The following is a 13625-nucleotide window of genomic DNA, read 5'->3' as shown; positions in this document are numbered from 1 at the left end:
TTTTATTATTAAGCTTTGTTGTTTGAATTTAACTTTAATGGATAGAGCAAAAATACCGCGCAATATAATGAATATTCACGAAATGGGTTTTCAGGAGAGGGAATTTTGGGTAGTCCAGCGAGGACCATTCTGCTGTATTTAAGCCAAGGGAACATTTATGTACACTGCCACGGAAAATTTTGAGAACGGCACAATTATAGAGTATACACTTTTTGTACTCATTATAATAGAAGTTCAACTCCATCATCGAGGGGATCGAGATAATGCGGGGGCTATCGTACTTGCTTCCCACCCTGAGGGCGCGGGTTCAAATCCCGGCGGTGTTGAATATTTTTCAGAGGTATCTCGATCCCTACTTGAGATGCTTTGTGGAGTACGCGGAGTAAGTCACTTTGAGTTAGTACGCCGTCCGTCGGATGGGACGTTAAACTGCGGACACCTTGGCGCCTTTCGTTAAGAGTAGGATGACGCCGGGTTTCTCTCCACCCTTCATCCTTTCCTGTCCATCCCCCATGGCGCAAGTGACCTTGGCTGTCGGTCGCCTCCCCTAAAAACTACTACTACTACTCCATCAACGTGTATGACTGGATGTTAAGGGTAATTCTTTTTGAATATTCAAGAATTTCTCCTTGAGGGTAAGGAGCTTCGGTTTGAACTGATTTGTATCCACACTCGGAATTCAAGATATTGTTCTGAATATATTCGGCACTTTTCTTTTCCTAGGTGCTGAATGTCTTGCACCATTTTAAGATTGCATCAAATTGGATGCCTGGGACATATTGCTAAACTGCAAACCTATGAATGTAGTCCAAGGCATAGCTGTGGAAAATGGAAATGTTTTCGATAGCTAATGTTGAGAGACCACCAACTCTGCACTGAAATAATTATCCAGAGGGTATCATCGTAATACCTTGAGTGAGATATTTTATTTTTTCCGAGTATGTCAGAATCGCAGTCGCAGTGAGTAAACTTGCTCAAGACCCGAGGAAATAATGTTTACAGGGACGTTGAGTAAGGATGTTCGGAGAAGACTCGAGATGAAGAGAGGAGATATTATGAGAAAAACTTTGATATGGAGCGTAGCTATGTACGGTGCGGAAACGTGGTCATTGAAGCAGGAGGATAGACGTAGATAGGAGGCTTTTGAAATGTGGGTGTGGAGAAGAAAGGAGAAGGTGAAATGGACAGAGAAGAAAACAAACGAGGAAGTACTTGGTATGGTGGGCGAAGAGAGGGGTTTGTTTGGAGAAATCCTATGGAGGCAGGAAAAATGGAAGAATGGTGTATTGATCGGCAGTGGGATGTTGAAGACTATAATAGAGGGAAGAATGTTAGGCAAAAGAGAAGAGGGCAGGAACAGGATAGGCATGTTAGACGGGATGAAGGTAGGAAGAAAGTACTCAGAGATGAAGAGGGACCTGATGTAGAGTAGGATACTGGATTTTGTGTTTTGGGAGGAGTCACAAAATTTTTATTTGGTAGTTGTGTCCCTCCAAAACCTACCTAAACCGGCGGATTACCTTATAATAACAATTGGTAACGATTGACTGTTACTTCAAAATGAAATTTAAAAAAATTGGCGATAAATTATTTGCTGTATGTTATCTTTGCGCACATAACAGTGCTAACGTTGAAGAATATAATAAATGATATCCGATCATTAGTTTAGGGGATTAATTACTTTTAATCTTCTCACAAGGACCAATGAGCCTTACTGGGATGAGAAATAGCACTCAGGCTATTGCTAAATCAATTATCATCTCTATAATGATGATTTATTAATAGATAAGCAGATTTTGAACATTTTTATTTGAATATCTATTTCTCTATGTAAATTCAATTTAATATTTGGCAACAGCATAGTTTAAATTTGTTCGAAACTTCTGTTCTCATCTAATACGAGATTCGTAAGAATCTATAAAATATCGAATGAAACTAATTTATTCGATATGAAACCATTTTTCCAATTAATAAGAATTTAAAAATGCCCCTGAAATTTCACATCTTATTTAAGATATTGTTTTTTAAATGCCTTAGCTGATCATATATTATTAAAAAGAATTTAATTTAAAAAAATAACAGTGTGTTCACGTGAGTCAAAGCGACAAAAAAATATTTACAATTCATGTTCTGCAATAGTAACTGTTTATTTTTCCAAAACACTTCAATAGCTTACATGTTTCAATATACTACCTTGATCAAAAAGTTCCCGGAATAACCACCGTGTGGCGCTCCCATCGTTCCGATTTGAGTTCTGTTTTTTTGTTAAATTGGTACATCTGTTGTTGATATTCCCTTTAAATCTTAGTGTCATAACTTGACATTTGCAAAAGTTACGTAGCCAAGAGTACATCTATCTCTGTGTGTGTTGGCGATTTTTTACAATTGCAGAAATGGATTTAAATTTGCAACAACGAACTTGTATTAAATTTTGCGTAAAAAACGGATTTAGTGGCGCACGGACGTTGGAAAAGTGTTTCGGCAACGATTCTCTAAAAAAAACGGTCGTTTACCAGTGGCACGAGCGGTTCAGAAGTGGTCGTGAGTCAATCGAAGATGATGAACGCAGTGGCAGACCATCGACATCGAAAGTCGGTGAAAAAATTGATAAAGTAAAAGAAATGTTGGTCAATAACCGCAAATTAACCATCAGAGAAATAGCGGAGGACTTGAACATTGCCTATGGATCCGCCCAAGACATTGTGGTTAATGATTTGGGTTTCCGTCGTGTAGCAGCAAAGTTGGTGCCAAAAGACCTCAATTTCATGCAAAAAAGAGACCGTGTTGACGTCGCAAAAGACATGATTTGCGAGGCTGAATCCGATCCCACATTCATCAAAAGGATCATTACTGGAGACGAGACGTGGGTTTATGAGTACGACACGCAATCCAGACATCAAGCAAGTGAATGGCGTTCACCAAATGAGCCGAGACCAAAAAAACCACGTCGTTTTCAGTCAAAAAAGAAGGCAATGCTGACGGTTTTCATGGATTACAACGGTGTAGTGCATCATGAATTTTTGCCAGAAGGCCAGACAGTAAACAAAGAGTATTATTTGGGCGTTATGAGACGTTTGCGTGAAGCAATTCGCCGAAAGAGACCAGAAATGTGGGCAGAAAACTCGTGGATTTTGCACCATGATAACGCACCGTCGCACAGTGCTATCATTATTCGTAATTTTTTGACGAAAAATGCAACAAATACCATCCAACAGCCACCGAATTCACCTGATTTGGCTCCCTGTGACTTCTTTCTGTTCAATCGAGTTAAAAAAACCATTACGGGGAACGCGTTTTAGCAGCCGAGAGGAAGTAATGGAAAAATCGCAGGAAGCACTGATGGACATACCGAAAACCGAATATAAAAAATGTTTCGAGGATTGGATCAAGCGCTGGCATAAGTGTGTTGCAGTCGATGGGGATTACTTTGAAGGGGACAATATAGATTTAGATGAATAAACTTGTATTTTTAATTTTCTGAATAAATTCCGGGAAATTTTTGATCAAGGTAGTATGCATTGCGCGCATTTGAGTCCCCTTGGGTTCTCTGACCACACAGTAAGCAACCTGGGCTCATGGTTTAGCGATCGCGAGCCTTAATCAGATGACGCCCGCCTGTCTGATTCATCAACTCTGTCAATGGGGACATTAATATTGTCAACTCAAAGGCCGTGTGGGACTCTGCTCATCGGCTTGCATTGATCGTTGTGGACGTGAATTAATGACAGTGGAAATGCCGGCACTTACGCAGTGCCTTGGGTGGTGGGGTCATTGCGATTAAGCATTCCCGGGGGAGCACTTCAGTGCTCTGGATGGAAGTCACGACCTCGCATCGAGTCGCGTGGGCTTGGAACGTTTGGGAATGCTGGACTCTCGCATTCGCACGGCATTTAGATCCTTGTTTAATGGTTGAGGTGCCTCTTGAGATCCGGTTCTCGTGGCGGAGGATGACTCACTTTCCTGCATTTGTTTGAATTAATTCATAGCATTTGGTGCGATTCGCGTCAACTTATTATCCCGAATGATCGTTCCTAAAGAGTTTCTCTCGTTTCATAAAAAAGCAAATATATATATATATATATATATATATATATATATATATATATATATACATATATATATATATATATATATATATATATATATATATATATATATATATATATATATATATATAATATCTTCGAAATGGAACGCTCTTCGGCGACGCACAAATATAGTATGTAAAAACACAGATTTAGATTTTTAGAATATAGAAACACAAAGAAAGGACACTCACAATTTGTTATTTGACGTTTCGACAGCACGGCTGTCGTCTTCAGAATCTGAAGACGACAGCCGTGTCGAAACGTCAAATAACAAATTGTGAGTGTCCTTTCTTTGTGTTTCTATATTCTAAAAATCTAAATCTGTGTTTTTACATATATATATATATATATATATATATATATATATATATATATATATATATATATATATATATATATATATAATAGAGATTAATTAAAAACAGGGAAAATCTATTAGAAAATTTTGCTAGGTTTGTTTAGAATTGCTCCGGGGAAAGGGTGGGCGTAACGAGTGTGCTGTGCTGTGGACCTTAATAAGACATATTTCGATGGAATTCTGAAATGTGCATCTCAATGTAAAGGAAACTTGGGCAGAATTGGGAGGGGTATATTGAGGGGAAGCAGTGGGAAAAGGGTGGGAAAAGGGGAGGAAGGCAGTAGAACACTGGGCCCAGTGGGAAAGGCGGTGGGGTTAGGAGGCACGTCGCCCAGGCAGAGGACGGCTAATTGAAGGGAGCATGTGGGAGCGTCAACTAGCGGCCCTTTTTATAACTGAATTGTGACGAGCGAAGGTGAAGGTGAAGCCGCCGATCTCAGGATGGTGCTTGGGTGCCGGATACTTCACCCCGCCCTTGGTCAAGGTCCCCCGGAGGTCGGGGGCTTGAAGAACGGGGGAATGGGGGAAGCAAGAGGGAGGGAGAGGTTGTGGGAGTGAATTCTTTTGGGAAGGCGGTGGGAAACAAAGGTGAGGAAGTTGCGAACAATTGCTCATCACAATGGGGAACATTGGGCGACAAATAATAATATGAGCATTAATAACAGTGAGAGTAAGCATATAAATATTTTAAATAAAAATAATGCAGGAAAGTACATTTACACTCTCTTTGGAGAAAGAATCCCATCTAGCAGTCATTGCAAATATTTAGACATTTACTTAACCAGGGATCTTGGGCGGGGAGTCCAAGTAGATAATATGATACGTAAGGAATTTAAAGTACTGCATTGGGTAATGAGAAATTTAAAAGGAAATAACGTAGCCAAAAAAACAAAAAGCATATAAGGAACTGGTTATCCCTATCCCAGAATACTCCTCCATAGTATGAGATCATGATGAGGTGGGACATATTAAAAAGAGAGAAAAAGTTCAAAGAAAGGCAGTAAGATATGTACTCGGAAGGTACAAAAGAACAGATAGTGTCAGGGAAATGGGAGAGTTTGAAATATTGAAGAAAAAAGAGTAGGTTAGGCGCGAAGTGTAGAATTGTCAAAAGTGACAATCCGTGGGAAGAATTATGGAAAGAGATAGAAAAACCAAACTTTAAGGGTAAAAACTGCAACAGTTTTAAAATAAAAATACGAACGCAAAAAACAAAAAATACTCGTTTTTAAACAGAACTATTGCTGATTGGAACCAGCTACCTGGAGGTTTGTTTGAGCCCTTTCCATCCAATTCTAGGAGTTTTAAGAATAAGTCTAAGGCAGCCACTGGGTGATAAACTTCATTGATAAGTGATTATTATACTATTGTTCTTATTAATGTATTGTTTGTATGTGATGTGGACGGCGTTAGAATTAGTATGTTTAACGGTGCGTGATTTTGAACGGTATATGAAATTGATGAGTGTCTGTTTATGGACGGAGTGCGGCGATGGACGGAGCGTTGTAGACATGGTATGAGCCTAGCCCATGGGAGATGGTAAAGGTGCGGTTGGTAATCTTAAAGTGTCATTATATAAATAAGAGTATTTTGTCTCATATCTGTTCTCCTTGTGTATGCATGTATGTACATTGTAAGAGTGACCGTTGACCTGACTTGACAGTTTCCACCAGGACAATTGCCTTATTGCGACGAGATTTATGTAATACTAATAATTAATCACGCTAGACATGGCAATTTCAATCTGCGACAATGCGACTTTTTGAATACAAATCATAGGGTCACTTGCAACATAGACTATTGCGACTTGGTCATTGATAAATGCTGAAACGGCGGAAGGGGAGGGGAGTGACGTGGAGCGGGGTGTGTAGGGAGGTGCGAAAGAGGATGCCGGAGTGGACAATTTAAAATTGGTCACTTCATTTTTTCCAGGTCAATTGCGGGGAATGAAGTTGCGTAACTTAAGTTATTAGTGCTTTGTTGATGAGGATTGTGAATGAATCTTAAACAATTTGGAAGTGAACCCAAATCAGGTTTTCCCTCCTGAATAAACTCTTTGCCTTAATTCCTCGCGACTGGTGCGAATGTTTCTTTGCAAAGTGACCTGCATATGGGTCAAAGGTCACCAAAATATCACTCCTCCCGCAAGGAGCACGGAGGACCGGGGAGGGTGGCAAAAGTTTCTTGCTATTTGATTTTTGCAATTTTATTCTATACATCCAATCATTTAAAATGCATAGGATTTTCTGTTATTTACCGCACGCGTACCCAGCCACTGAAAAGCGATCCCATCAGCTATACCATATAATATTAATCCTTTATCCAGTGTTGCAACTTGCTCCTTCGCCCCGTCACCCCGGGCGAGTTGCGACAGCCATTGATCGGGCGTTCTGCAATATCACGGCAAACTAATTGTGCCCTCAAGGAAAACGTAATTCACATCGTATGATAGGTATTATTATTTAAAGGCACTGATAAACACATAATAAACAGAAACATATATAATAAAATTGTTCGGGGATAATTTGTTGATGGTAAAATTTTACATTACCACAGTTAAAAATAATACAAAACCCGGGTTGCAATACAATAGCATCGCCATAAAGTCCCTGTAAACATTTGATTGAAACTATCAATAAAAATTGCAATGGATTTACTCAAAGTTTCGAAAGAGCGATTTTGGTTTATTAAGGAATATTTTCTTTATATTTAGGATTCCCATTCTTCGTAACTTGGAAGCCAATTATGAAGAAATGTTTAATGTTTTCAATAAATAAATTACTAAAGTAAAACTTATCCTCCTTTAAGCATTTCTTGAACTATGCCCGAGCTTTGAGCTTCATTGACTACGTTGATTTTATTCCCATATTTTTATATGCACAAGGACAAGACGCAGAAGTACACTCGCCATCGGGAGAATCACAACCATCAAAATAGTGAACTTTGAGCTCCTTCTCATGTGCTGTCTTTTCGTGGGTGTCCCTGGCCTTTGTTTTACGTGGTGTGGCTGCGTTCGTCAACTTATTTATTCTTGTATTTCTTTCATTGTGACCCCTACGTCCAAGGCGTTCTCTTTGGCTTGGAGGAGAGACGGCCATGAGCTTAAAAGATCCGAGCGGTGGGGGCTCATCGTCCCATTCATGGCGTGTGGAGAGTGAGATGCCTGCCTACTCTCCATGGCCCTCGTCACCGGCGTGGATTTTGAGTTACCATTGGAGTGCGAACACGCGGCGTGGATACATCAGTCGTCCCTTAAAGGAAAGCGTTTGAGTCACCGCCGTTTGAGCGATCGAAACCCTCGAGGAGGCCTCGCGCACAGCTTTGGAACTTCCCCCGTATATGACGTTAATCAATGTACAGCTTACGAAATACACGTTCACACCTCAGCGATACTACGTAATGGAACGTGATCACGGTACTATATTTTGAAGGTTTTTGCAGCGAGTGATGGTTTTGCTGCATAATTTTTTTCGGGAAATCCCATTGCGAATTTGGAATTTTTTGTGACAGCATCATGTTTTACCCAGAGAGAACTTCATCGTGTGAAACTGAAAATTTAGTCCTAATTATGACCTTGTGTTCACATCACCGGCCCTTGGCCGCTGTTGAGCATCTTTAAAGGTTTTTTGAAAGTATCAATCGGTTTATTTCTTACGACCAATGAGTAATAACGGATTTCTTGTTATTGAAAAAAATAAATATGGTCAGCAATAGCCAATGGCCATCTCATAGAAACACAAAAATGGCTAAAAAATTCTTCAATCAACTTCTGACGACGTTTTTAGCAGGAAGAATAAAACATTAATATATCTGAATATATGTTTATTAGGCACAGGGAAATTCCAAAAAAATGTATATGGAAGAGAGTACATTATATCTGGCTTCTGTGAAAATTTTTCTCCTTGCTTGAATTCATTAGTTTTCAGATGTCTTCGTTGAGTACACCTGTGAGATTTTCTCGCATAAGACTACATATTGGGCCACCAATAAAATGCACCTCGAGATATTATTATTGCTATTTGGTAAGCTATCGTTTAGGGTACGTTTTGGACGGACGCAATCTGGATACCCTTATATTTCTCAGCTTCGGCAAAACAAGACAACCTTGCAACCCACCCAAACATTTAAATATTCTTAAATTCTGCATGCGCTCTACTTCCTTGCATTTCTCCTATCCTTTTCCTGCCTCTCCCCCGCTTGCGTAACATTCGCTCCTCAAACACAGCCTTCAACATCCAACCAAAATGCTTTTCACCCGCCTCTTTTGCCTCTTTTAGGTTTCTCCCAACTCTCCTCTCTACTTTCCCAACATGTCTAGTCCTTCTTCGTTTGTTTTCCTTTCTGTAAATTTCACCATTTTTAGCCTTCTCCACACACACATTTCAAGAGCCTCCAATCTACGCTTCAATTTTAAATCATCTTACTTCAGTGACCACGTGTCCTCTCCATACAAAACCTCGCTGTGAAAAAAACATAACAGTTTCAGGTTTAACTTTGTGGAATTCCTTCATTATGAGGGTAAAAAAGAAACTTTGCACTTCCACAATAAAGGTTTAATATTTCGCGAACATGGTTTCAATGCTGCGCATCATCAGCAGATCTGATGATGATGTACAGCATCGAAACTAGGTTCGCGAAATTTTAAACCTTTATTGTGGAAGTGCAAAGTTTCTTTTTTTTTATCCTCATAACCACGCTTTAAAGTTTTAGGTTTTCATGTCTTTTCTTAGCATCCTTACTCAAGGTTCCTGTCATCAATTCCCTCCTCCATGTGAAAGCTTCTTTGCCCAACGCAATTCTTCTACGTAAGTTCCTACTACTTTGACTATTTGGGTCCAAAACACTTCCAAGATAGTTCAACTCTCCAACCTGCTCTTTTTGAAAAACTACCGTTTTAATTTAGCTTAGCTTTCCTTTTCTTGAAAAGCGAATCAAGTTTATTTTGTTCACATTCATCATCAACTATTACATGATTTTTTGTACTCTCAAGCGAATTTTGCTCTTACCTCCAGCCCTTCCCATGCCTTCCTTAAAATGAATTCAGTGTTCATATCGAAAAGTCATCTCAATATAGTGCTTCTTAAAGTATCAAATGTTACGTGCCCGTTGAAAAATGTCTCTTGCGATATTCCACTTGTAAGGTGGCGATCATATATTGATTTATTGGCAATAATGGTTTATAAGTTCCTCCGGGAGACAATTCTTTATTCCAAATTATATATTATTTAAAAATTCATAATTATTTTAGAGCTAGAATGCCATTTAATGAGTTGATGTTATGACAAACAGGAGTGTGAAAATTCCTTCTGGTGCGTGCTTAGTGTGGGATCTCCCCCGGGGCCATTTAGGAAGCAGTGCAGAGGCTTGGCAGGATACCTTGTAAACGTATATTTCAGTGACTCGTAAAACATAGCCGATGGTAATTTCCAAAAAATATATCAAATGAAATTAACTTCACAGTAAATATTCTTCAGCCATGTAAGTTGATACCATTAAAGTAATTGTAAAATAATGGCAGAAATATTATTAAGCGGGAATTGTAATTATTCATTTTGTTAAATAAGTTATCTGTAGATTTACCTTACTATGATGTGTCATTTTAAGTTTTTACACTTCACAATCGGGTTTTGGGGCTTCTTGTGCAATGTTCGAGCCTCTCGAAGGCGCGGAGAGAAGATTGCGACATTTGCCAACAATTCGGCGCGCGGAAAACACGCGTGAAAACAGTTCACGCTCTAAAGGTCTCCGTTTACAAAATTACTAAACGAATTTTGCAGTGAAGACTTGAAGGGAATTCCCATGGTTACGGACGCACGTCGCATCACGAGAACATATGTGAACAATTTGGATTTAGGGTCTCACGCTCTGGGCAACCTAAGAAAAGACAACTCAGGATGTGTGCTTAAGCGATTAGCTGTGGACGTACTCACTGTTTCTATTGAATTGTTTTTCTCGCCTTGCCGATGACAAATATCGATGACAAACGATGACACAACGTTCAAAAGAGAGGAACAGGTGTACATACATGCAGATGGAGAAGCCTTCAAAAAACGTGACATCTATTCTTTCAATTTAGTCACGATGAATTTACCATCCAGCTTAATAATTTACAGAATTCTTGCTCTATAATCGTCGTATAAACTAGGAATGACGCGTAATAATAATGAACTCTTTGTCCTTAGTGAAATACAAATCTTTTAAGAGTTTCTTATCGGAATATATTCATCCCACCAAGTTGTTCGAATGGACAATTACTGTGAAGAATGAAAAAGTTCTGGCAACTTGACGGCAGAAATTCCTGAAGTCGTATTTAGTTGACATCTATCGTTTATGCTGGCTTGACAGAATATTTATTTTGTCCACGCACCTAAATTTGATTCTTGTCAATCCCCTGATGTTAAAAAATTATTTTTATCTTGCTCACATGGAAAAAAATTCCAACTGTCATTTTTAATCATCTTCCCGCTCTCTTTACGAAGAGAGCGGGAAGATGTATGAACCCGTGAGCTTTATTGCGTTATTCCATTAAAACCTCGAGGGATTTAATTTCCCATGCTCCGTGGACGTTGGTAAAAGACAAGGTGTTATTCTGATTTTAATTGAATACACTTCAGTAATTAACAACGAACGTGTAATTTACGATCGTAGATTCGATATTTTTCCTGTTTTAAAACTTGAAAACAAAAACTTCAGTTGTTGATTGTACCCATGTAGTTATTTTTACATGGCAGACTACCGTATAAGGTGAGTTTTAGACGAACAGAGACTGGGCAATGATACACTTATTAGTCTCTCCTATGAAAAAACAACCTGACACAAGGCATTAAAATATACAGGGTTCACTCCGAAAGTAATGCAGTTATTTTTTTTGAAAGTAATGTATTGAACAGATTTGCAAAAACACTTAAAATCCTTCAAAGTACTGTCCTTGGGCCTCTACACATTTTTTTCCAGCGACTCTGCCATGATTGGTACGCGCCATTTTGAATTCACGCGTAAATTTAAAAGCCCCACGTCATTGAATATTGACGGAACTCGCTGCATCCGTTAGTTCATGATGGATGGTGACTAGAAGTTTGGAATGCATTCGATGAAAGAACCAGAACGAGATTTTAGCGACAAATTGCGTATGTTGCGCAAGTAAGCCACTGAATCCATCGAGGCAATTCGAACCCAGTCATTGAACTTAAAATAGTAGATATTTAATATAGGCGGAAAATGTCCACGCTGTAAATAGCTCATTTATGAACTTATTGAGTTGAATAATGGTGACATAGCGTTCGAAAATTATATATGTTTACATCGTATATTCATGACACCAGAAATCTCTACTTTCAACTATCGAAATGGAATCTGATTGAAATTAGCCAAGGTAATACGCTAATCACTACCATTGCCATCAAACCGAAGGTTGGATTGGTGGGTGATGGTAGATCTCACCCGGTACTAACCCTAACGGCGTGTGAAAGTCAGCATGAGGGGAGCCGTGCAAGGGGAGGCAGATCCATTCTCTGTCCTGGTTATGGTTTCCCAGGGAGACGAGGTACTCGAAAAAATTACTCAGCTTGAGTGAAGCTGACGGTGTCCAAAGGTGGCTCCCGGAATGGAAAGCCGTCCGGTCAGTATTCCATCTCTCTTCCCTCGCTCTTCCCCCTGGACAACCAGGCCCCTGGTAACATGTTATTATTTGTAAATTCAAAAGTGGACAAATTCACCGCATGAGAACTGATAAGGTATCATAAACAAGAGTGACTAGATCTTATCAAGAAAATAAAAGTGAGTCGACCAAGGTGGGCACGTCAGCCAGAGGTTGCACTTCCGGATGAGCTCACGTTGTTTGCCTAGCGCATACTTATATACTCGATGACCTTGACCCCTTAAGTGCCCACTTTCACTCCGTTCGTCTTCCCTCCCCTTCACTTTCGCCCCAACACCACAAATCGCTTTAGAACCTTCATTCTCCCGCTCTTGTGTGTGCACACACGCACGAACTGAAGAGCATCCTATTGGTCGATCACAACAGCTGATTGAATGACTGACTGACCTGGGGCAGTGCCCTCCTGAAGTTCTTCTTTGTCTCCCACTCGTGCCCATGGTCCGGCACGCTGCTCTCCACCCCAGCGTCCTTGGCGGTGTCCTCCTCCCTTATGGCGATCTCCTTGACCCCGCCGGCGACCACCGCCGGGTTCGGGTCGACGACGCTGTCCTCGGGCCGAAATCCACTGCGGGGAGACACAGAGAGATGGGAGCCGTTTCAATGGGTGATCGATACGGAGGGTGGTTGAAAAGTGGCGAAAGGGTAATACAGAAGGAAATTGAGACTTAAAAACGACGGACAGTGGAGTGGAACCTCATTGCCACTTACTAGGGGTTTGGATCGTAGCTGCAAAAGTCAAGAGTACACGTACTAATGACAAGTGGTGAAACATCCATTCATTGGTATTTCTTAAACAGGTACGATGTGAATATAGAGTATATATGTAGACTCTCTAGAAGGTTCTTATTCATTTTTGTAGCGTACTTAAACACATTTCGGATAAGCTCTGGGGCGCCAATTCTTGAAACACTGCGACTTCGCCTATTTTTTTTACTGCAAATCAATAAACGCTATCGAGAAAAACGCCAAGTGGGTGCTGATATATTGATACTATTGAAACCGTTATACGAGAAATACAATTGCTCACGTGCTTTCAGTTTTTTTGTGATAACGACATGTATTTCTGCCCCATTAATCCATAATGTTTCCGTTATACGTCCTCCGCTGTTATTAGAACATGTGACAAATCTTGGATTTTTATCGGTCGGTATCTATAAAAATTGGCAAAGAAATCGACATGGCATATTTTGTCGTCGTCGTTTGATAGAGTGCGCTTAGAACTACGGTAGAGAGCGAATTATACCAACATGACATAAACTTGATATCTCGATGACACGTTCTTTAGAAGGAACGAATAATTCACCGCTATTGGCAGGGTGTCCGCTGTTGGGAGAACAGCTTCTTTGCAAATCATGGGGATGTAAAGATTATTACATAAACGAACTCTGCTGTGCGTGCTCAAATAATGGCTTTTGAGCACCGAAATGAGCAAAAAACAGAGAGATTCATGAAAGAAGCATGTACAGTACGAGGGTGGTCCCAGATGTACCCGACCCAGCAAAGAAAACACCAAAATTTTGGA

At 40.0% G+C, this 13625-nt stretch overlaps 1 protein-coding gene across 1 annotated transcript in view; it reads right to left on the bottom strand.

Annotated features, from left to right (window-relative positions):
• The window catches only part of LOC139696881 (facilitated trehalose transporter Tret1-like), a 159738-nt gene that overhangs the window by 88748 nt on the left and 57365 nt on the right, over positions 1 to 13625 (bottom strand). Inside the window, exon 2 of the mRNA XM_071595761.1 lies at positions 12491 to 12668. Within this exon, the coding sequence (XP_071451862.1) occupies positions 12491 to 12668 (178 nt within the window). The remainder of the gene's footprint in view (positions 1 to 12490; positions 12669 to 13625) is intronic.

This window comes from Hetaerina americana, unplaced genomic scaffold (assembly GCF_022747635.1).
Source record: "Hetaerina americana unplaced genomic scaffold, ioHetAmer1.1.p SCAF_7, whole genome shotgun sequence".
Lineage (NCBI taxonomy): Eukaryota > Metazoa > Arthropoda > Insecta > Odonata > Calopterygidae > Hetaerina > Hetaerina americana.
The sequence above is the reverse complement of the archived record's forward strand: the minus strand, read 5'-3'. Positions and strand labels throughout refer to the sequence as shown.